Below are 23,057 nucleotides of genomic sequence, written 5' to 3'. Positions count from 1 at the left end.
GCAGTTACACACCAGAGTCAGAACAGCAGTGCAGAGAAAGTTGGTTTACTGCTTTTATTTTTTTCTTAAAACATTCACATGTCAACTGCTCTAATTAATTAAATGATAATAAAAGGGAGAGGGAAATTCCACTCTGTGTGTGTGAAGGATGGCAAATTTCAATTCCTACATGATGTATGGCTATCTCCTGTACACACAGAGATGTGTCCCAACTGAGCTCATCCCTCTAAGCTTCATCTCGTCTTGATTTATTTGAAGCCAGCCTGTTTCAGTTAGCAAAACTTGTTCAAGGCAGCAAGCAAGCTGAGGGGATGGTGTTTGGAGAGGGAGCAGGAGCGGGGCTATCCTCAGGGATTCCTGGAGATGTCTGGTGAAGCGCAGGGCAGAGCTGCGGCAGGCTGGCCTCAGTGATGAGGTCAAGAAAAAGCCTTGGAGAGCCTTTGCACGCTAAATCATTGCAGAAAGACAGACCTGGTTGGTGATTCAGATGCCTGAAAGTGACCATGTCAGATTGAAGCTGCTCTCCTGGTCCCCACATCACCTCCCCATGCAGTGCCAGTGGACCATTGCAGATCCTGAGGCCATGGCCACACCGAGCAGAGGAAGAGGTGGCCACCATCAGCCCCAGCCACATGTGGCATATAGTGAGGGATGTGCTTGAATCTCAAACCCCAGAGCTCTCACTGAGCACTGCAGCAGCAGAGAGGAGTGATGCTGTCTCCCTGGGAACCCAGACCCTTCCACAAAGGTAAGTGCCACTGACTTTTCATATGAAAATGGCACAGGTCACCATTTACAAAGCTTGCTGATGCTGCTCCATGAGCTTTGTGTGTTCCCACCCTTTGCCAAGGGTGGGAAAGATACTTGTCTGGGTGCATCAAACAGCAAAGAGACGAGACACTGGTGGGCACCTCCCTGGTCACTGGGGCCCAATCCTGGTTAAATGCAGCAGGAGCACACCAGTTGGGAAGAACAGGGATTTTGGGTGGAGAAAGGACTTCTTTGTAGCTCCATCATGACACAGGTGCCAAACTCCTCAGGTCTGTCACAAGAGAGGGGTAGCCATGACACCTGCCTGAGCAGCTTTAACACCAAAATACTGCAGGACCAATGGGTTTTAGGTGATCTCAAGACCATGGGATTAAATGTGCACTTTCACCTTGGATTTTCAATGTTCATGTTGGCCTGAGACAGAAAAAAAAGAGACAAAATACAGCAGCTTTTTCAAAAAGACATATTGAAAAAACACAAAAATAAGTCCTTCCATGGCTGAAGTCAGCTGAAATGTTCCTGTATAATAGTTTTGCTTCCAATTTTAGATGTTGTTTTTTCATCTCCTCTTTTCTTTCCTCTGATAGAAATTATAGGAGCAGAAGCAGACAAGGGACCACCTGGGTTGCCAAATTCAGTCCCCTGCAGTGTCAGGGATATAACAGCAGATAATTAGTCCAAACATTCACAGAATATCCTCTTTGTGGGTTCTGATATAGCACAGGCCACAGAAAATTTCCCAGTGCTCTGCTATAAACCAACAATCTTTAGCTGAGACCAAGACTCACCACTGTAATGTAAGACAGGAAAAAAAAGGACAGATTGACAACACCTTAAGTACCTAAAATCTAAAGCATTGGTTTGGAAAAGTGTGAAGTATGAGAAAGAGAAACATCAACTGGTAAAAGATATCAGCTTTCTTATTTCCAGAAAGTCAAAAAAGAGTCAGGTGTTTTGACAGTTATGAAACTCCTTCTGAAATTTTGAGTTAGAGTATTTGCCAGAACTGATCCTTTCCCACAGATAGTGTGTTTTGATTAATTTCCCTTTTTCCTGAGAAAAATATTTTATCAAACATTTCCCACCCTTCTCTGGTCTTAGTCTGCCTGACAGTTCCTCTGCCCATCACAGTAAGAATGAATACATTCCCTCTATTACATTACATCAAATCTTGGATCCCAGATTAATCTAAAAATCCATCAGAAAAGTCCTGTTTGATTCAAACCCTCTACACTTTTCTCTCAGCTCTATCAGCTAGTCCAGTATCACCTTTTTATTGATTTCACCTTCTCTCTCAATGCTACCAATTTTTTCATCTAGTATTTCAGTATATCCATGGCCAGCATATATTCCTTTCTATTTCAGATATCCCAAACATAGTGGACTTTTCTGTTTCCTAGGTTGTGAGCATTTGCTTCATGCATTGTTCTGGGCATAGAACAATTGACTCTTCTCTTTTTTGTTTATTTTCCCAAAAAGGAGACTCCTAAAAATGAAGGTGTACCTTTCTCCTGACATTAGACTTACATTGCCCTGTGGGCATTTCCCTACCTTGGGGTAGCTGACATCTGGATATGATTTCTTTTTTCTTCTTTCAGCTATCTGTGGAGGAGAAATGCTTGATTGTTCTTCTGCTAATTTCTGCTTGTCCTGACATTTCATTTTCTCTGGTGTGAGCATGCATGCACATACACACACACAATTTCCAAAGCACCTTTGATTTTTTTTCCCCCAGATCAATAGAGCATTTAAACTCTAATGATCAAGGAAGAGCAGCTTGTTTGTTTCCCCACGTATTCTGACACAAGTGACAGATCTTGTAAACTGCTTTGATTTGATGTTAGTGCCTGTTATAAAGTTTACTCTCCCCAAAGCCATCCATGAAGTCAAAGTACTCTTACTCTGAACATCAGCAGAGCAGAACTCTAAAAGGAGAGTTAAAAAGAAAACAATTCACAAGAGTGAATATCTTATCCCAGAATTTTGCTTTCTGCTCTCCTTGTTCATAGTGATCCAAATAGTTTGCTTAGTCAAGGACTGTTAAACATCCGTAATGTTGCCAGTGCCAAGTGAGACTGCAGTATGTATCATAGTTGAAACTGCAAACAAATATAAATACAAATCAGAATATCCCTTGGATATTCTATTCTATTCTATTCTATTCTATTCTATTCTATTCTATTCTATTCTATTCTATTCTATTCTATTCTATTCTATCAGAATATCCCTTGGGGAAAACGGAGCTGGATTCATGATGTTAGATTTACACAGGCAGCATGGATTTGATCCTAAACCTGTTCAAGAGCATGAAAAAATGCTGTTGACCTTGACTGACTCCAGCTTAGGCTCTGTTTTCAGAATCCTCTACATCCCACTTCTACACACTGGACACTTCCATGGTCCTTGCTTTAACATCCTTTATTTTGCTGTCCTTTCTTGCTTTGGATACCAGATAAAAAAATAACCCTAACGTCAGAGCAACTGGCCAGGGAAGGGGACATGTTTATTTTAGTTGTGTTTGCTATACTCCAAATCCCACTTTGGCCTCTGTCTTTTTCAACCCTTCTCTCCTTTATTTTTTTTGGTGGGTTTGGGATTTTTTCTTCAGTGTTAAAAGGAACACTTACTCAAAACACACTGTCTGGTTTTATGTTTTACTGGGTGATGTAAGTGTGTAACTTTCCCATCCAATCTCTCCACCCTCTCTTATCACCATCACAGTCTCAGTTTTTTCTCTACTATCTGGTGTCCTTGATTCCACTGTCTTTCCCTTCTTCCTGCTCTGCACAGTTGCTGGTTTCCTCCTCCTTAGCAAGCACATGCTGGAGGGAGCCCTGAGCTCTCTGTAGCTCTCATCTTTTGCTGCAGGAGGGTGGCATCTCCTCCTTGCAGACCAAGGGTGGTTACCAGGGTGGTGGCTTCAGCCAGCTCCTGTTGGAAGTGCTCTGGGAACAGAGGGTAAGCAGGCTGTGTGTTTGTGTGCTTAGTCAGGCATATGCTCATGCATATTTTCTGGGAATTATTGATATTGTTCTGTTTAATATCCATCCTTGCTGTACACAAACAAGGAGCGAGCGGTTGTTCTCACAAAGGGGGAGTGAGGGTGAAGTGAAACTGAGAAGCGTCTGGAATTGGCCTGGTGAAGCAGCATCTGAGAGATATGATACCAGCTGATGAAAGCAAAAGATGTGCTATGTTAGAGAAGAAAACCACTCTGTTCTTTCTGGGGTCTGGTAGACTTTCCTTGAGTCATCCTTTTGAGTGATACTCAGAGCTTTTTTATCTCTTCTCCTTCTCCCCTCTGCTGTGTTTTTCCTCCTTTTTTCTTATCTAATTTATTGTCTCTTTATTTGCTTTAAATCGCTTTCCCATATGACTTTTTCTTCTCTGACCCATCTTCCCCTCCTTCATCTGATTCCTGGGAGTCTTCTGTCGTCATAGAATTGGGAGAAGAGCAGCCCTGTTCCTGACACCAAACATCAGCTGCAGATGCCTTTCTTTCTTCCTTTTCTTCCTTGACTGTTCTCTGCTGTTAGTGCTGGAAGCATATTCACAAAGATCATCCATTGGATTGAGGAAAAAGATCTTATCACCATTGTTTTGTTTATTTTATTTAAGACAGGGAAAGAAATGGAAAGGAAGGGCCTTCACTGTTACCAGTGTTACTTAGTTTTGAATGTAGGACTTTTTTTCTCCTGTACTAATGTATCCTAGGAGTGTTATTTGCCAAATATTGCGATAACATTGCCATTTTTTAATCCTGATAACTGCTTCAAAATATCCTGCTGATGGTGGTGATGAGTTTCCCAGGCGTGAGAGAACATTGCCCTTAAAATCAGGGAAACTGAGGAACAAAACGATGCTCTGATTTGTCCAAGATGTGTTAGAGTGTTGGTGACCGAAGTGGAAACAGAGCCCAGCAGGCTTGGCTTTTGTTAAAGGGTTTTTTTTCAGGGTAATGACAGTTTTTCCTCAGCCTAGGTTGCTCTCCATCTGAAGTCAACACACCCCAATTGCTGTAGGATATTTCCTTGTAGCTGCAGATAGTTCTTTGCTGAGTAATTGCTGCGCTGAGCTAATGGTGGTGAAGTCTTTCACTTGGTGTTGCACTGTTGAAAGCGGTGGCAGCACAGCGGATGGGTGAAGAAGGCACCTGGTAGTTGTGACATGAGCTCTTTGGAGATGGCAGAAAACCAGATGGTCTGGTATTAATATCTCTGAACCAGATACACTGCTGATGTTTGAATCAGCATGAATTACTGTATTTCTCCAAGGGTGTATGAGGCCCAAAATGGGACAGAAAAGCAAATATCACCGAAGCCCCTTTGTTCTGAGCACTCTTACTTAAATGGAATACTCTGATATATTTTATACATCTGCACATTGATTATTATATTGACTTGCTGGAACAGCTTGTGAAATATGTAAGTTATAGCTGCTCATCTTCCAGAAAATGATAGAAATCTGTCTCTGGCTATTTTGGGTTATTAATTAAGGGCCAAAGCAGCTCATTTACCTCACAGTTAAATATGGTCTGAGTAAGAGGTTGCAGAAGGGGCTTTGCACACAGCGTGTTGGTGTCCTAGACTGTTTTGGGGAGGGATCACCTAGTGCACACTCTCATGGCTAAACAACCAGTGTTTCTGTCAGGAGTGTCAACAGAGAGGTTGTACATCACACCATCCACAGGATTTTTGTTCTGAATTCAGAAGCATCTGTGCTTGTAAAGTCTGAGGTGCTGAGGTTGAAATCTGGAGCTTGCATTACTACTCTCTTACATTGCATCTGTCTTGTGAATAAACAGAGCAGCCTCTCTGAGGTCAAAACAGCACCTTTCACCACTGATAATTTAATGGGAATTATTTTCAGTGTAAACTAGAGAAGAATTGGAAGCCTCCTGTGCCATAGCTCACGAATGGCGATGCTGAGAGAGAAAAAGCAACTGTTAACTAAATGCATTACGCACATGATTTTGAAACATGTACTTGGCAGTGGGAAGGGTGAGCAGTTAAAGCCAGATTCTGCTGTTGAACACACCAATGTAAACCTAGAGTAGCTCCTTTGGAGAGGAAATTGGGGGGGTGGGGGGGCACTGCTCCAGACCAATGGATGTGTAGAATTTGGGGCTGAGACAGACCACATGCAATGGGGAAAATGAACAAGCTGAGAAGTGGATGTCATGGAGAACAACCTCCAACCACCGTCACCACTGTCCATGCTTTAATTTGGGTGTGTAATGGTTATGGTGATGCAGTGGGAAACATTTGCACAATATGGGGTTGTTTTCACTTTTTGGAGCTTTTTCTGCATATACCTATCGTAATCCCTCTGGACTGTGAAATTAGGCCATATACTAGTTTTACAGTGAGCCTTTTGTGTTCCTGGCAACAAACACTTCTGAACTCTGTTCTCCAGCCTTGTGGCCCTAAACTCCTTCACCTTCTCCCATACTGTTCCATCTCCAGCAATAATATCCCCTCTTCTGTTTATAAACAAACACCCTCAGAGGGAGTTCACAGGAAGAAAAGTTAGTTAATGAAAATCAACCATGTGCTGAGGTCCAGGCAGTGCGTTTGAGCCAGCAGGGTTGCTGGTTGTTTCCTACTCTGCATCTGCTTGTAGGAGTTTCTTTGATGAGATGTTTGACTATCTGTCTAATGATGTGTCTTTCTCTTTTTTTCCCTCTGTCATAGGAAGCAGGGAAAAAGAGGAAGTAAAATTATAGTCTCCATTTGCTTTAAAATCAGCAGAGATAGCAGTTGGGAACCCTGAGCAGGAAGGCTAGCCTCAATGGACTTGTAGAATTGCCTCTTCATAAATCCACTGATTTTTGTCCCCCTTCCCTTCCCTTCCCTTCCCTTCCCTTCCCTTCCCTTCCCTTCCCTTCCCTTCCCTTCCCTTCCCTTCCCTTCCCTTCCCTTCCCCTTCCCCTTCCCCTTCCCCTTCCCCTTCCCCGGTTGTACCTTTAGTACTGCACCTTGGTGGCCTCAGATAGGAGATGGGGGAATTAAGTGTCTCCTTCCATAGGACACTGGGACCCTCTAAAAAGCCTTTCTGTCCACTCAAAATGCATGGCAAAATCGTTAGATGAAGAAAAGCTCTGGGAGTGAGGAAAGCAGCAGATCTGGGCTGTGGTTCCTCACTTGTACAGAGGTGTGATATCAAGGCAGTGCTCATGTCACTGTCACAGGCTCCCCTTCTTCCATAAGACCATCTTTGGAGAGTGGGAATAAGGTTTGGTTTTTTTTACAGATACAATAAATGTGGAAGTTGTCATCCTACATTTAGTTCTAGGAGCCTTGAAGTTTTAGATCTATTACAGAAGGTCTCCAGTGCTGGCAGAATCTCCTTACCTTAAAATGTAGTGGTTTAAAATAACTTTATCTGTTGCTTTTTGTTGAAAGAGCAGTTTCTCTTACTGTACAAATATTTTTATGTCATGTAATTAATAGCCTTATCTGTAAGATTATTCCAGTGTGGTCTCTCCAACTCCCATCCCAAGGAGGGAGAGACAATTAGATATGAGCATTTCATATTGCAGCATGGATGAAGTTTATCAGTTGTTGCTTAATTCTCTTGCCCATAAGCAGATTAAATAAAGAAGAGGAGAAGGGTGATAGTGGAAATGGACCTGATTTATATTGATGAGCTTCTTCCAAGAATTCCAGGATAGCTATCAACAGTTTCTCCTAGGAGGAAAATTGAGAGATTCATTCTTGCCCTTTGAAGAGCCTTGAATTAATGAAGAGTATCTTCTGCTCTTTGTGCTGGGAAAGACTGGAATTCCCCAAAGTCCTCTTGCAAGAGATGGTTTAATCAAACAGACTGTTTACATTCTATGTCTCACCAGAGGCAATGCTCAAACAGGGGTGGTCTTCAGCTATATGCTGTAATACTAGGGGTTTATTTTATTTTAAACATCAACATACCACCAGTTTTATTGGGAAATGGCCGTATCCAAACACCTGCAGGCTCCATGGAACAGGCCAGAGAGGGAAGCAGCAGCAGCTGCATCTCACAGAGGCAAAATGATACTGTGAGAGGTCTGTGTTTCTTCTCCAAAGGTTTCAGTGGGGTTGGGATTTGGCAGAAAAGATGGGCCAAGACCACTGGCACTCGCAGAGGAAGACACCTTGCAGCAGTAGGAGGCTGAGTGCTGGACCAGCCTCTTCCCTCTGCCTCAGGACCTGATGGCAGAGGCAAAGAAGCCAGGGCCTTTCTGCCCCAGACACGTGTTCTGTGTCAGTGTGAAGGCCAAGCTGTTTTGGTAAACAGTAACTGATACTTAAGAAGGCACTAAATGAAATTGAAGCTATGTATTTCATGAGAGAGAGAGAAGAAGGAAATGAGGTTAGGACAGCTCTCCTCTCCCCTCTCCTTGGATGAATCTCTCTCGCACCTATATCAAGAAACCAACACTTAATTGCACATCTGTATATCTGAAATTGGCCATAAACCTTGAGTCAGGATCTAAACTTCTGTTCAGATGCTTTTTCTTTTTCTCTTAAAATCCTTTGGTGTCTTCTAGAAGTGATGCATTTCTGCTCCCCATGCAGAGGATCTTGTGTGCATCACTGAGGAGAATGCACGTAAGTAGGCAATGTGGTTAGCATTCTTCCAAACCCAAGCAATTCAACCAGCTGTTCAGCAGGGACATTATTTGTTGAGAACTGTCAATGTGTTCAACACATGGTGTCCTTTGCACTGACAAACTCACAGGCTGGCTTTTATGGAGTTTCTCTGACGCTTGTCAAACACTGGTGACAGGACAAGCTTGACGAGGCACGTGTTTTTATGTGACAATTATTATAGGAGAGTATTGCAACAAGATGTTCTGTAAGGAAAAAAGAGAGACAGAGACTAGTTGGCAGAGAAGAAAACAGAGGCAGTTGCAAAGGGTAGAGGTTTCTTTTTGGCTGATGGTTTTGGGAGGAGAACAGAGATTTCCTTCAGCGATAAATTAGATGCTCTGGGAAAAAGAAAGGGTGTTTGTTTCAGCAGTGATGAAACTGCTGTGTGAGAGAAGCAGGCTCCCTCTTCTGCTAATTCAGGCAGCTTATTTTGTGGCATAGTGTTTGGAGGTGCACAGGTTTTAGTTACTCTTTTGCAATTGCTCGGAGGTGCCTTCAGCTCTGTCCTTTCCATCTTTAAAGGTAGGATCATGGTGCTCAGCGGCCCTCGGAGAGATGTTGTTTGTAAGGATGAGGTAATATCATCAGGGTAGAAGATCATTTGATTGTATATGGTGCAGTAAATGACAAGTGCCACTCCGTTGTATCAAAAAGAAGAAACACTCCAGAAAGAAGTCGCATTGACCAGGGTTATGCTGCCTCACTGGAGTGTGGTGCTGCTGTAAAGAGAAGAGCAAATCTGTGAAATGCCAGAAAGACAAAAAGACAGAGCCATATCTTGCCAATCACCTACTTATCTACTTGTCCCATCTTTTTTCTCTTGACTTGTGTAAGCTCGTATTCATGAGTATTACAGGTATTTATTTTCCCCTTCTGAAAAACAGAGCTGTTGCCTGAACAGTGTGACTCTGGCCACATTCCCTCCGATTCAGCACAATGCAATCTTGGCTCTTCACTAGTTAATATTTTCTGTCAACAACCTGCAAGAAAACATAAAATTAGTGCTGATAAAATTTGCAGATGTTGCAGAGTTCAGGGAGTGGTAAACAATGACCAAAACAGGACTCTCTTTTGGGTGTTTTCAGAAATTGAGAACATGCAAACAGTATGCATTAGAATAAAGCCAAATGTGAAGTCATACATATAGAAAGATGGGCGACAGGTCATACATAAAGAATGGATGGTGGGGGAAGGGTCTTTCACCTGGAAGCTGACTGTGTAGGAGTAACTGCCTGTTGGAATAGATAAAGCATGTAAGTGTGAGCTGCCAATGTGATGCTGTGGCCAAAGGTTGAGAGTCATCATTGGCTATGTAAACAAGGAAGTGCTGAACAGGACTGGGGAGGTTGTGTTATCCTTGTATTGACAATTGAGTAGCTGCTGCTGAAGTACTTTGTCTGGTTCGGGTGCCCACAGGTTAAGAAGGATGTTGTACAAAAGAGGAGTTATAGAAAAACAAATGACAGTAGTTAGATGTTTTGTACCAAGTCTTAAAGTGGTTAACTCAACAAGTTGAAGAGGTGACTTGATCACCATGGTCCTTTTGTATGAGGAATATTAATCTAATAATTCAAAGTTGGAAATGGAACAATGGAGAATAGGAGTAAATCTGATGGATGCACATAGCGACCAAGCAGCTTCAGAACAGAGAGAAAATGCAGTATTTTAGCCTTCAAGTAGTCAGTCATTGAAAAACACTTTCTGAGTGGAATGGTGGAATATCTGTCACCTAACTTTCAAATTACAATTCAGTGTTTTTTCCAAATTACAAGTTCTTTAAAGTGGAATTGATTCAGTCCTCACCCATGTTGTGTCTGAGTGCTTCCAATGTCAGATTATTCTGGTCATTTCAGCTATTACTGCAGAAATAATTGAAGCCAACAGTAAAGCTAAGGTAGCACCAGGATGCTAATTTCAAATCCTTTAATTTCCCTGTATTTCCATGAATTCTCCTTGACACTGGTAGGATGTTTCTAATCACCACAATATTTCCAGCTCTTTGTAGTGTCTCCTGGGCATCATTGTAGTTGAATTATCAGGCTCAGTTTCATACATTGTTAATCTTGTTTAGATTTTGTCACCTTTAACCAGAATGGTGCGCTGAGTAATGACTTGCCTTTTCACCTTCAAAACAGTCCAGTGTGCTAGTCTGAACACAGGCTGAAAAACAAGACTGCAATCTTTTCTTATTGAAGGTTGTAGGAATCTTACTGTTAACTTCAAGGAAGCCAAGAGCTTACCTCCAGAATACAAACTTTGGGGATCATAATCAAAGTTTCCCTCTGGAAGCTGGAGCATTGATCATGTCAGGACTGTGAAGCTAACACAGGAGACATCCATTAAAAACAAAAAAGTGGATGAGAAATTAGAGAATAAGCTTGGAGTGACTTTTGCTTGTCATCCTCTTGCTGGGTGGTCTGTCTCACAGTCTCAGAGCAGAGCAGCAGTCCAGAAGGGTATGTAGGCTGTATGCTGAAATGACCTGTTCCTGTGACTTTGGCTGAGTTGCAAGCATTAAATACAGACCAAAGACCTATTGAAGGTAATTAGTGTTCTGAGACAGGATTTGGTTTCATTTGAGCCATCCCCAGCTGCAGACTGCTCCTCAAAATTCAAATTTAAGCCAAAATGCCCCAGTCTGCTCCCTTAAACCCATGTGCACGGTGTATACATAGGCCTATGTGAAGAGAAAGCAGTACATGTACATGCTATTTTGTTAGTCTTCATTTCTTTGGTTCCAAATTTAACCAGAAGTGGAAGGGCTGAAATAACATAAGAAAGGTTGGACATATGATATTTCCTGCTGCTCAGCTAAACATAAGAATTGCCAAAAACCTTCCAAGGTAGCTTGTTTCTTTTACATTTTTCTCTCAGTTCTGCAGACTTCAGAAGGTCAATTACTTTGAGAAGCATTTGACTTTGGCAACGCTTATGGAAAGTGAAGTAGAATTATGACCTTTTGGAGCTTTGCCCATTGCTGTCCCATCTTGTCCTTTAAGAACTAAAGGCTGAGTTTTCAGCTACAGCCTCCTGTTTAATAGGTGTGAATTTGTTTCTGTACACCTCTAAGACATTGTGAGCATCTGTGTGAGAATTTTCTTCTAGATGTCTATTTATTTGTGCTTACAGATCAAGTGATCACTGATATTTGTAGAGCAGAAACACTGGCTCAGGTATTTCCAGCAGGAAAATCATACCAAAACAAATGAAACTGGATTCAAACTCAGCAGGCAAATAGAGCTCTAAAATTATTTGCTTAGGTTAGAATGTGGTGACTACAGCCTATCTGGAATGCATACTATAATAGTTATATCATGTTAAGAGAGGCAGGTTTTTCAGCAGGATGTTTCCTAGAAAGCAGAAATATCTCTGTGGTTTCTGTATGGGTTTGGAACTTGTGTGCAAGTATGGAGTGGGGAATTTGAGGCATGAAATAGTCATGACTAGAGAAGGCCCGAATCCCTTTCTAAACAGCAGAAAAGAGGCACAATCAGCTCCCTTCTGCCTGAGGTTGTTGCTTGCTGCTCTATGTGTCTCATTGGAGACGTTTCTTTTAATGTTGGTAAGATTCCTCAGTTGTTTCTGTTAGTAAAGGAAAGATGTAGCCATGTGGGACAGATAGATGCAATATTTGAGTCTGGATAAGATCTAAGATATTTTTACAGTAAGATATTTAATTCTCACAGAGGCAAAGGCCTTGCATGGTATAAATCAGTGTAAATGCACTGGAACTACTCAGTTTTGTACTCACAAAGTATCTGCCCAAGAATGTTCTCAAAATCCAATTAAATAACTAGAACTGTTTCATGTGGAAATGCCCCTCAATTACAAAGACCAGTCTAAGCTATCATGATGTGATTTTTACAGTCTCCTTGCAGGGTGCCCTAGTTTGCATTCATGGAATTTTTTTGTTTTTGTTTTGTTTTTGTAATAATGTGGATGTTGGCCATCTGTCTGATCTTGGAAAGGTTGTAAGGTTGTCCCCACTCCCCAGGTCCTCTTCCCACTCCCTCATTGATCACAGTATTTGATTTAGGTGCCACCAGATTTCCTGCTTTGTTCTCTAGCCCTAACCTCCCCCCACCCTGCCCCAAGCACACACACATTGTGCAATGGTGTAAAAGCTCTTGTCTCTGCAGCTGGGAGTAGTAACTGCTCAGCTGGTTCCAGCACTGCCCTAAAGCTGCTGTAAAGGTCAGAGACAAGGGAATTCTAAAAAGCAAAACACGATGTGTTCTTGTTCCCCCTTCAGTCCTGGCTGTGTATTTTGATCAGCACCACAAGTAATCTCATGCACAGACCTTCACTTCTTGCTGCTTCACATTTCTGGCCATCGAGGGCTCTGTAGGGCAGCATGTCAGGCGTTTTTCCAGCACTGCTACAGACTTGGCCACTGCTGCAGCTGATTGACTTGCAGTGCTTGTCAGGCAGAAAGCACGCTTTGAAAGGAAATGCCATATTGAACTCCCAGTGAGCTGATGGGTATTGTGTACGGTCATCTGATGGCACAGATGTGCCTCTAATAATCCTTCCAGGAGAACGTTTCCTCCTGGGATGCTCTGGCCATCTGATCTGCTCTGAGGTATGATGACCCATCTTGACCCAGTTTATGATCAATTCTCTCTGCTGTTTTCTAAAAGGAGCTCAGAAATACCATGTTATCATTTAGATTGCCTGGAAGTTAAGGTACTTGTGTGTCTGTTCCTTCTGTAGAAAATAATGTGTTTGCTCTCAGACTCTTAGAAAAGGCAGGAAAGCCACTCTGTGTTAGCATGCACAGGAGTAAAGTTCTATGAAGCACTTTGGCAGCTAATCAGTATTTCGTTAATAGTGCAGGGAGGAAGAGGAGATGAGGAAGCAGAGGTCACGTATGTTCCAGCAAGCATGTTACTAAGTACATTCCTGTGTGTAGAGTGACCCTTCTGCTGATGTGCCCTTGTATTTATGCCCTCATTGTCACTTTTGTGTGTGTTGTGCATGCATCTGTGAAAGATGGAGGATTTTCATGCATTCCTCGATATGTATCTGTGTGTTTTGCAACATCTGCGTTTAAAGTGAGAATGATGTTAATGCTGGATTTCTCTAAAGGTGAGTACACAGCCTCAGCTACGACAGGGTGGTTAATTCGTAACCTGGCTCTGCAGATCAATGAGCACAGATAAGCTTGGAAGTTGAGAGGTGTGTTAAAGTCCCTTTAAGCCAAACCAACAAACTTATTGAGGTTTTTTCCATTCCTTATATTTGGAGGATATCTGGATTTTCATAAAAACCTACATGGGCCACACCAGAATGTCTAAAACTGGCAGCCACTAGGCTGAATTCGTGTCTGAATCAAGCCTGATCAAAGCCTCCCATATTTATGATGTATACCAGTGACTCTGAAGAAACATGCTGAAGGCTGTAGAGCTTATGACTTTAAGTGGTATTGAAACAAAGCCTGCCTGTGCTATCTTAATACTGTCCTTATGTCTGCATGTGTTATGATCGTCTCTAACAACATGGACATATACCAATTTTCCAAGCTTCAACCAAAAAGATTCAGTTGTTTCTGAGCACAAGGCAGGAGAAAGAAATTGTTTTGTAGATATTAGAAAATCCTTACCCTTGTTCTCTGGAATGTTCCCGTGATCCCAGACTTGACAGCAGAGACTGAAGTTTGACCCTTGCAAAGGATGTGCTTTTTGCTATCCATCTAAAAGCCTGTCTAAACCTAGTTATTAGATCATAAACAGCCACTGTTTGTTAACCAAGTACCAGTCTCCACTGGTTCTGCAGCTTTTTTTTTGTGAAATACTTAGGGAGATGAAGATAAGGAGCCAACTTTCCCACTAATACTTGTTTATGCTGATACTGCATCCAAAGGAGCCCTTGGAAAGGCAATATCCAGTCCAAGGATGACCCTGTTGTTAAACTCCATGGACTGATGCTCTCTTCTCTCTGTGGTGTGGTTGTGCAGTGTTGTGTGTTCACTTGCACCTCAAAACCCTCACTATCTAGTAATTTCTCACTGTCCCCAGCCTACCAGATCTATTTGCAGTAAGGTCTTATATACTGTTAGGGGGTATATTCTCACAATAGGCTCAGTGAAGTGTCACTAATATGATTGTCCATGCCAGTGGCTGCTCTGTTGCAGCCCACATGATTCTGTTATCAGAAGGGAAGGATTTATGCAATGTTCATAACTAACCAGCCACTACAAATTCATGTTTTGCTGTTTTAGCTGTTCTCACCTCCCTGTTTTCAGGCTTCAAGGTATCTAATTGAGCATATGAGTGACAGGGACTTTGAGAAAGAGGATCATAGAATTATCATAGAATCGTTATGGTTGGAAAAGACTTTTAAGATCACTGAGTCCAGCCCCTCACTTCACACTGCCAAGCCCATCACTAAACTAAACCACATCCCTCAGCACTTCAACTACACATCTCTGGGGGTGGTGACTCCACCACCTCCCTGGGCAGCCCCTTCCAATGCTTAGTAACAGAAAAATATGCTTAATTTAATGCTAAATGGCAATGATACAAGGATTTTGATATTGCAAGGAGCCTTGGGTCAAATCTCAACATTCAACAGGCATAGCTGTATTAGACTCTGTATTTTTACAGGATGAAGATCTTGTCTTTCATGTCAAAACAAAAAGAACTCCATCCTTCTGTCACGGATACAGCTCAAAAATGATAATATCTGGTGTGAATTCAGTTAGATTGATAGCAGCAGCAAACATCCCCTTTTTGCTTGCTTAAGTAGTACATTGCCACCTGAGCATGTCTCAGGTGGTTTGTTTGAGCCACTCTTTGTCTCAAGGGGTGACCTCAGGAGGCCTCTTAGCTGTATTGGAAATGGTATAGACAGAGATGTTGCCTTAAGTACTCTGGACTTTGAATTATTTAACTATTGTGGAAGGAAGTGGGGGCTGGGGGAGGCAGAGCACAGCAAAGGAAAAGAGAGATTATTTCTCCCCTTTGTAAAACTATATTGGGTTCAACGACATACCATGAAATATCCAATGCAGAACTCAAGAACTGCTCCAGTGGATCTTCGCTGACTTATCCAATTGCATGGAACATGGGGATACTTAACCCAAATCTGTCGGGTTTGATTATTTTCCTCTGGACAGAGAAAAGCTTTCTATAGGTTCCTGTAGAATATTTGCTCTTTCAAGCGTTCCTCTGTGCTTTGATACTAAACGATTAAAGCATGCTAAAGAAAAAAACAGCCCCAACCTTTAGCTCCCTATTCTTGGGCCCCCTGACTGCAGCTTTGATTGTTGACCTAAATTCCCCTTTCATAACTGAGTCCTGTCACCTCTGGTTGGAGTCTCCCAGCAAAACAGGCACAGCCAACTTTCAGAAGTGCAGGGCACTGCTTTCTGTTCTGCCTTGCACGGCTGTGATGGGCTCCACAGCACACCTGATGTGTTCAAAGTCAAACTGACCTCCTTCTTCCCCTGCCCCCAGCCTCTCATCTCCCGGAAAGGAAGGAATAACAAGTTTGGTGTTTTGTGTTTGGGATATTTTTTTGTCTGCATGAAGAATGAAATTCTTAGGTAATTCTGTGGCTGCGCTGATTACCGGGAAGACTGCTGTTAGTGAGATGCAAGAAACTACACTGGAGTGAGGGAGGCCTGGAGTCTGTTATTGATAGTATTAAAGTGGATTACAGCAGCTTGCATAGGCTACTTCAGCATCTCTTCTTTCAAACTCTGCCCACAGAGTGCTGCTTATACTCCAAGAGCTACAGCCTCTAGCTGCGAGTTCCCGTTTCTCTGTGGCTGCTGCCGATAAAATCAGCTCCAATCTCAGCATTGCGAGCTTGGTTACAGCAATGCCACATGTCCTCACCCAGGACTTTCTTCCAGAAGATCAGCAGCTGATGCTCATGCTGTGCTCATGCTGACAAATCCTGTCCAGTGCACAGAGCACACAGGATGCATCTTTAAGTCCCCAGCAAAGTCCTGAAAAGAAAATGGGATATAAATCATACACTGGCCTTGGTTAGGGCCTCCTGGAAGAGGTCAGATGGACAGTTGTGTTCTGGAGTAACTGTGGGTCAGTAGCCAGAGAACTGAGGTTTCACTTGTGAAAAAAAGGGAGAAACCATATTTCTGGTTTTTCATGTTTGGCTTTTGGCCTTTGGAGTTTAATTTTCCAGTTTTCCTTGCTCTTTTGATGCCTAGGAATTTACTTTTCCTGTAAGGGACAAACATCATGGGACTGGAAGGAGCCTCATGGGCCATCAAAGTTTGTCTCTGGCCAAATGTACAGGAACATGGCATCTTACTTCTCTGGAGTTGTCTGAAAAGTTGACTCACTCCTTTGTGGGGAAGAAAGGTTACAGAGGCCTCTTACTGGAAACTAGCACCTCTTTTTTCTTCTGTTTTAAATAAAAGATAAAATCCTGGTTTAGTCCCTTGGGTTTGAGGAGCAGGAGCTTTACAGTGTAAAGCTAAGGAGTTTGAAGGGCTGTCAGTACTCTTCTCAGCTGTAGCTCCATCCCTTTCTAGCAACTCAGGGCAAGCAGAAGTGAAGAAAACTGTTTGCTGCTGTATGAAACTTGTACATATTTTTTTAATCTAATTGCTGTGGGGAAAACAAACATCAGTTTTATTTCGCACCATTTCTTGGCTCAGAAACTTCAGGCATATTCGCCAAATTGTGGTTTTGCAGTCACTGGCTGGAGTCTCACTTACCATGAGGCCTCTTTACACCACTCTTGGTTTGTAGAGGGATATTAAGTAGCTAAAAATGTCCTTTACCACATTATTGTAAAGAATTCTCAGTGTAAATGAGAATCTAAACTGTATGTTTTTCATGTACAATGTCGGTTGTGGTCACAGCTGAATTTTGAAACTCAGAGTGTCAACCATTGTAAGGGGTGATTTTGCTCAAAACCAGCCTTGTTTGGGGTAAAAGAGGCCTCTTCTTGTTTAAAATGTTCTTAATTATGTCTGAAAAATAACTCATGGCTATGGAACCTTTTAGTAAATTGAAATAAATTGTGAAAACATCAAATTATTCAGTTTTCAGAAGTTCTGGCAATTATTTCACATGTGTCTCTTCCAATGGCTTTGCCCTTATTAGTTGTCATAGAAGAAGTAATAAATTCTTTTATTATGACATCCAAAGTCCCAGCTGAAATTAGGTTCATTGTGCTGGGGACAAAACGGAAAAGTGACACTCCCTTAGCCGGAGGATTCTTAGTCTAAAGCCAAAAGTAAATGAAGAATTGGGAAAGTAGGTATAGCATGCAAGCAAAAGAAGGTCATAATGAACTGGTACGACTTTGCAAGTTATAGGGAGTGTGAGTTTCTTATCCCTTTTCTTATGCTCTTTCTTTTCTCTTAAGAATAAAACAAGCCTTGCTGCTGAAGAGATTGTGTTCAACCATCTTTTCATCAAGAGTTGGATGTCTGTAATAGTAAAAGTTTGAGAAAAGAATACTGTATGTGGCATATGGATTCAGTAATGACCTTTGCCCTAAACTAGAAAATGTAAGGAACTGGAATAGTAGACTGTTTTAGTTCAGCAGCTTTCATACTGGCCTGTTCAGTGGTGTCCCTATTGTCACTGGTTTTTTTCTTGTTCTGCCCTCCTTTGGCTCCCTGTAAATCTTGAATTGATGGCAGCTGTTTGAGCCAAACTCAAGACACGCTGCATCACATCAGGGTTTAAATGCTCAAAGGCAAGGGAGGATTGCTACTATTCTGTAGTATTCCTCCACAGCTCCATCTGTTCAGCTGAGGTCAATCACTAGCATCATGCAGCACTTCAGAGAGAGAGGAAGATGTTCTTTAACGCTGGCTAGGAAACTGAATTTCCATTCCACAATATTTTATTAGTACTTTGAGGGACTGTTTCCAGCCCCAGTCAATACAAAAAGCCAAAAAACTTGATCCCTAAAGACTATGTGGTGGGGTTCCCCAGAGCTGGAGACCCCAGAGGCTTGTTCTAGGACTTCCAGCGTCCGTCCAACAGCAGGGATCTGTGGTGCCTTAAGAATCAGATGGAGCAGCTATTTGTGTGCAGATGCCCTGTGGTCCACATACCTGGATAATTCTGTTGTTGGGCAGCAAAGGTGGTGAGAACCATGGCTGGGATGAGTTGACCTTCTGTGCTTGCAGTCAAAACAGCCAAGGGAGGCTCTGGGTTTCCCCTGGTCACTTTGAAGACTTGCAGCTTCTCAGAGAGATTTGTTTAGGCTAGTCCATTTCTGCATCTTTTTTTTCCTGCTCACACCATGTTGGCATTTTTTTTTTTACAGGAAAAAACTCTCTTACAAAACATCTGACCAACACTAGTGGGTTTATTACCAATAAGTTTAGAGTTTTATAACTTTTGGAAGAGGAACTTGTCTTGCCAACTGTCTTCTCATTCATTGCATTGCATTATTATCCACCCACTATCATTAGACAATACCTTCATTTGAGCTTCACAAAAATGCAGACTTTTGTGGGCTCTCACACTCATCTGAAAATGAACACTTTATTCCATAAAGAGAAATTAACACTTAAGAAAACAGACTCCAGAAGGTAGCTTTGGCTTTCATAGCACAAAATTCTCGGGTAAATATCCATCCCAGCAAATGTCATTTCTTTTAGCATATTTGGTTTTTCCTTCCCTGGTTCTCCTCTTCTCCTTTCTCTTGATCAGAAGTAGCAGGATAAACTAGAAGCTGGTCTCAAAAAGGTTTTGAACTGAGTGCGCCCTACAGATGAATAAACACATTACCTTCCGTACCCTGGGATCTCTCTTCCAAAGGAAACAGGAAAAGGGGGAGCTCAGAGTCCCCAGCAAAATACCAGCATGCAGAAAAAAGGCTTGTTTCATTTTTTTTAACTTTCCCATCAGCAGACTTTTTTTTTTACAGGGGGATGAGGAGGAGAGGGGAAGAGTATGAGGATAGGGGGGAAGGTGGGTGCTGGGAGAGAGGAGGAAAAATACAGTGAATGCTCCTGTAACCTTTGCTCTGTTGATACTAGACAAGACTGCACTGTTAATGAGTGATTGTTAACAGATGGCTGTTGAGCAACTTAGAAGCAGAAGATGTTATTTGGTGCTGGGGAGGGTTAGGGTGCAGGGGTGAGGTAAGGGGATATTTAGTCTTTTCATGAGGACTGAACTGTCAGAGATTTATGATTTTCCTTTAGAGTTTTGGAAGTAGAGGCTTGGGGGAAGGATTGTTTGCTGTGTGCTCACAGTGGAAAGGCTGTTTGGTGGTGAAGGCTCTAATGATTATTTTTTCAGTTGAGGGATGTCCCTGCAGCCCTTGGCCTTTGAGAACTAAAAGATGAAAATGTAGGTCCTTAACTTCCCAAACCAAGAAGGAATGGGCTCTTCCCACTGCATGGAGCTGTCTGAAGACTGGTTGAGAGGGCTTTAGGTGTGGATCCGTGCTTTGTCCATGAGATAAATTGTTAGTGTATATTCCCTTCAGTGCAAAAAGTTGTAAGTATGTGTGTGAGTGGTCAGGAGTCTTTCTGAAAGGGTGTGTCCATCCATGCATGTTTCTGGCCCTTTCCTGGTGTGATATATACCTTGTTCAGTTCATCCAGCATACCGATGTATGCCATCTCTGTAATGTTTTTTTATTGAGAATGAGTCTGAAGGTAGTCACCGTCTGTAGGATTTGGGTGCTTGAACATGTCAAGATTATTGCAGCTCCTGAGTGTTTCTCAAACTATGCAATACTTACTTAGGTTTTATTTCTCCCCTGGACCTTATTAGATACAGTGTGCAGGGGTATGAGGTATGAGTGACAACAACAAGGGTTGCTTCTCAAGACTGTTCTATTTTCAGACAATGATGTTTGGCTTGAGTGAAGGTAAGAACTGAATGCACAGTGCAACATTTTGCTGATGGCAATTTGCAAAAGAGGTCTGGTGTTTGGTCAAGAAAGGGGAATCCCATTTGCACATGCCATGGGAAAATCTTGATCTTTAATGAATGTCCTAACATGACCTCCCACAATAAGGCACTAGACAATTTGAGGTCTTCCTTGTACATTAACATTCTAACGTTTGTAGGTGAGTATGTGTATGTACATAGAGAGATATATTTCTACAATGTAAAGACTAATTTCTTTATTCTGTCATCCTTATTGATTCTTATTTCTTTTTTGGGGGCACATAGGACTATATGACAAATGTTCTTACACCTCCCGTGACCGAGGATGGATCCTAGGGATTAACACCGTCAGTGACCAGGGGAATAGAGACCCCCGCTATTTCTTCTCTCTGAAGACGGACCGTGCTCGCAAAGTAACCACCATTGCAGCACATCGCAGCTACCTCCCCAACCAGTGGGTGCACCTGGCTGCCACCTACGACGGGCACCTGATGAAACTCTATGTAAATGGTGCTCAGGTGGCCACAAGTGGAGAGCAGGTGGGCAGCATCTTCAGTCTTCTGACCTTGAAGTGCAAGGTGCTCATGGTTGGAGGAAATGCCCTGAACCAGAACTATCGGGGTTATGTAGAGCACTTCAGCCTCTGGAGGACAGCCCGTTCTCAGAAGGAGATCTTGTCGGACATGGGCCAGGCAATTCACAGACAAGACACGCCTCTACCTCAGCTAGTTCTTCAAGACAGTTTACTGAATGTGAAAAACACCTGGTCTCCCATGAAGGATGGCAGCAGTCCTCAGAGCAAATTCAGCTATCATCATGGCTATTTGCTGGATACCAGCCTAGACCCTCCTCTCTGCGGACAGACAGTCTGTGACAACACAGACGTGATCGCCAGCTACAACAGGCTCCCCAGCTTCCGCCGCAACAAGATCGTTCGCTACCGTGTGGTAAATCTCTACGATGACAAGCACCAGAACCCCACTGTCAGCCGGCAGCAGATTGAGTTCCAGCATCAGCATTTAAATGAGGCTTTCAGCCGCTACAACATCACCTGGGAGCTTGAGGTGCTGGAGGTGAAGAACTCTTCCCTTCGCCACCGACTCATCCTGGCCAACTGCGATATCAGCAAGATCGGGGATGAGAACTGTGATCCTGAGTGCAACCACACATTGACTGGGTACGACGGCGGGGACTGCCGGCACGTACGCCACACGCTCTTCAACAAGAAGAAGCAGAACGGTGTGTGTGACATGGATTGTAATTATGAGAAGTACAACTTTGACGGCGGGGAATGCTGCAATCCAGAGATAACAGAAGTCACCAAGACATGCTTTGACCCATATTCTCCTTACAGGTAGGCAATTTCTTAAGCTTGTTATGGTCATGGTAGTGAATATCTGTGTAGGTATTGATCAGCCTGTTGGCTGTTGAACTCTTGTATTGTTGCCATTATGGATTTTGAAGTTTGTAATGAATTTCTTTTTTCTTAGTGTTTGGCTCACATTACAGTTATCCAAATGCAATCTCGGTGGTCTCAATGGCTTCTTATTATTGAATTGGTAGTCTCCATTTAGGCTGAAGGATGTAAGTAGTAAAGACCAAAGCAACCAACTTCAGGAGACTTATTAGCTGTTGGCTGTGAGCAGTATATTGTAGCATTGTAAAGTTTATTTTAACCACATACTCTTTAAGAGTGAGGGTTGGATGTCATAGAAAGCTCATATGTATTTGGAGAGAGAAGAGGCATTGAACAGAACGTGATTTCTTTTATGTAGATTTTAATTCTACTTAATTATCATCTTTGAAGATGGGTAGGTTATTCTGTATTCTTAATGCTCTGTGTACAGCTTTCTGCAAGTCTTGCTGAGTCTGTGGGTTGCGAGGAGGGAGGTGGGTACCAGGTACCTGACTGTGCTGTTGCAGACATTGGGTGTGTAATTGAACTCTTCTGCACCTCTTTTTCTATGTATGAAAACAAGGCACTTCATTGCAAATGGCAGGGCAACTTTCTGTGGGTAGACATGAGTTTAGAAAACCCTGATATCCTTCTGCTAAAGGCTTCATTGTGTTGTAGTTTGAAGAAGGACGTCCCCAAATAACTTGCATCAGTTCAGTGCCATGGACCTACAATTAATTTAAGCTGCTTTTGATCATCCAGTTAGTGTGTTTAAGGAAAATGTGCTCCCTGTGAATAGTTAAAAGTGTAAACACACAGAAGATGAAGGTTAAAGGTGGAATTCTGTTGTCTATATCTGATGTTACATATTTTGTTTTAGGCCAATTCATGGACACATGGGGGAAAACCTCTAGATGGTTTGAACACTGTGTTATAAACACTAAAGTTCAGGTTAAGAAGGAAAATGAGCTATTCTGGAGTCCTTTCCATTATAGCAATTCAGGCTATATTTGTAACTTCTTTAGTGAAGAGGAGTTTTTAAACAACATTATCAACTCTACTGGAGCTTTAAATACACATAATTAAGCTGCAAAGAAAGGTTTCTTTTCCTCTTTTTTTTAAACTGCATTGAAGTTGTTTTTTATAAAATCCTTATGGCTCAGCTTGACTTCAGTCAGTTACCAGTGAACAAAGCTCAAATGAGAAAATACTTTAAATACTAATGATTGAAAATATTGAAAGGAAAAAATACCAATCTTTTAGTGCTGTTCAACTGGAGAGGAACACAACTAAACAAATATCATCAAAGGCACAATGCAAATTGGATTGTTTTAACACTGTAGTTCTGGGAACTCGAGGTGTTATTTATAACAGCTATGACAATTTCTTAGAAAAATACATTATTTTTAATCTGAT

The 23,057-nt window shown here is 42.2% G+C and overlaps 1 protein-coding gene across 1 annotated transcript in view; it reads left to right on the top strand.

Annotated features, from left to right (window-relative positions):
- The window catches only part of PAPPA (pappalysin 1), a 174,741-nt gene that overhangs the window by 5,043 nt on the left and 146,641 nt on the right, over positions 1–23,057 (top strand). Inside the window, exon 2 of the mRNA XM_010203345.2 lies at positions 20,531–21,599. Coding sequence (XP_010201647.2) covers positions 20,531–21,599 — 1,069 coding nt within the window. The remainder of the gene's footprint in view (positions 1–20,530; positions 21,600–23,057) is intronic.

Source organism: Colius striatus, chromosome 19, assembly GCF_028858725.1.
Source record: "Colius striatus isolate bColStr4 chromosome 19, bColStr4.1.hap1, whole genome shotgun sequence".
NCBI lineage: Eukaryota > Metazoa > Chordata > Aves > Coliiformes > Coliidae > Colius > Colius striatus.
Note: the sequence above shows the minus strand (reverse complement) of the source record. Positions and strands in the feature narration are given on the sequence as shown.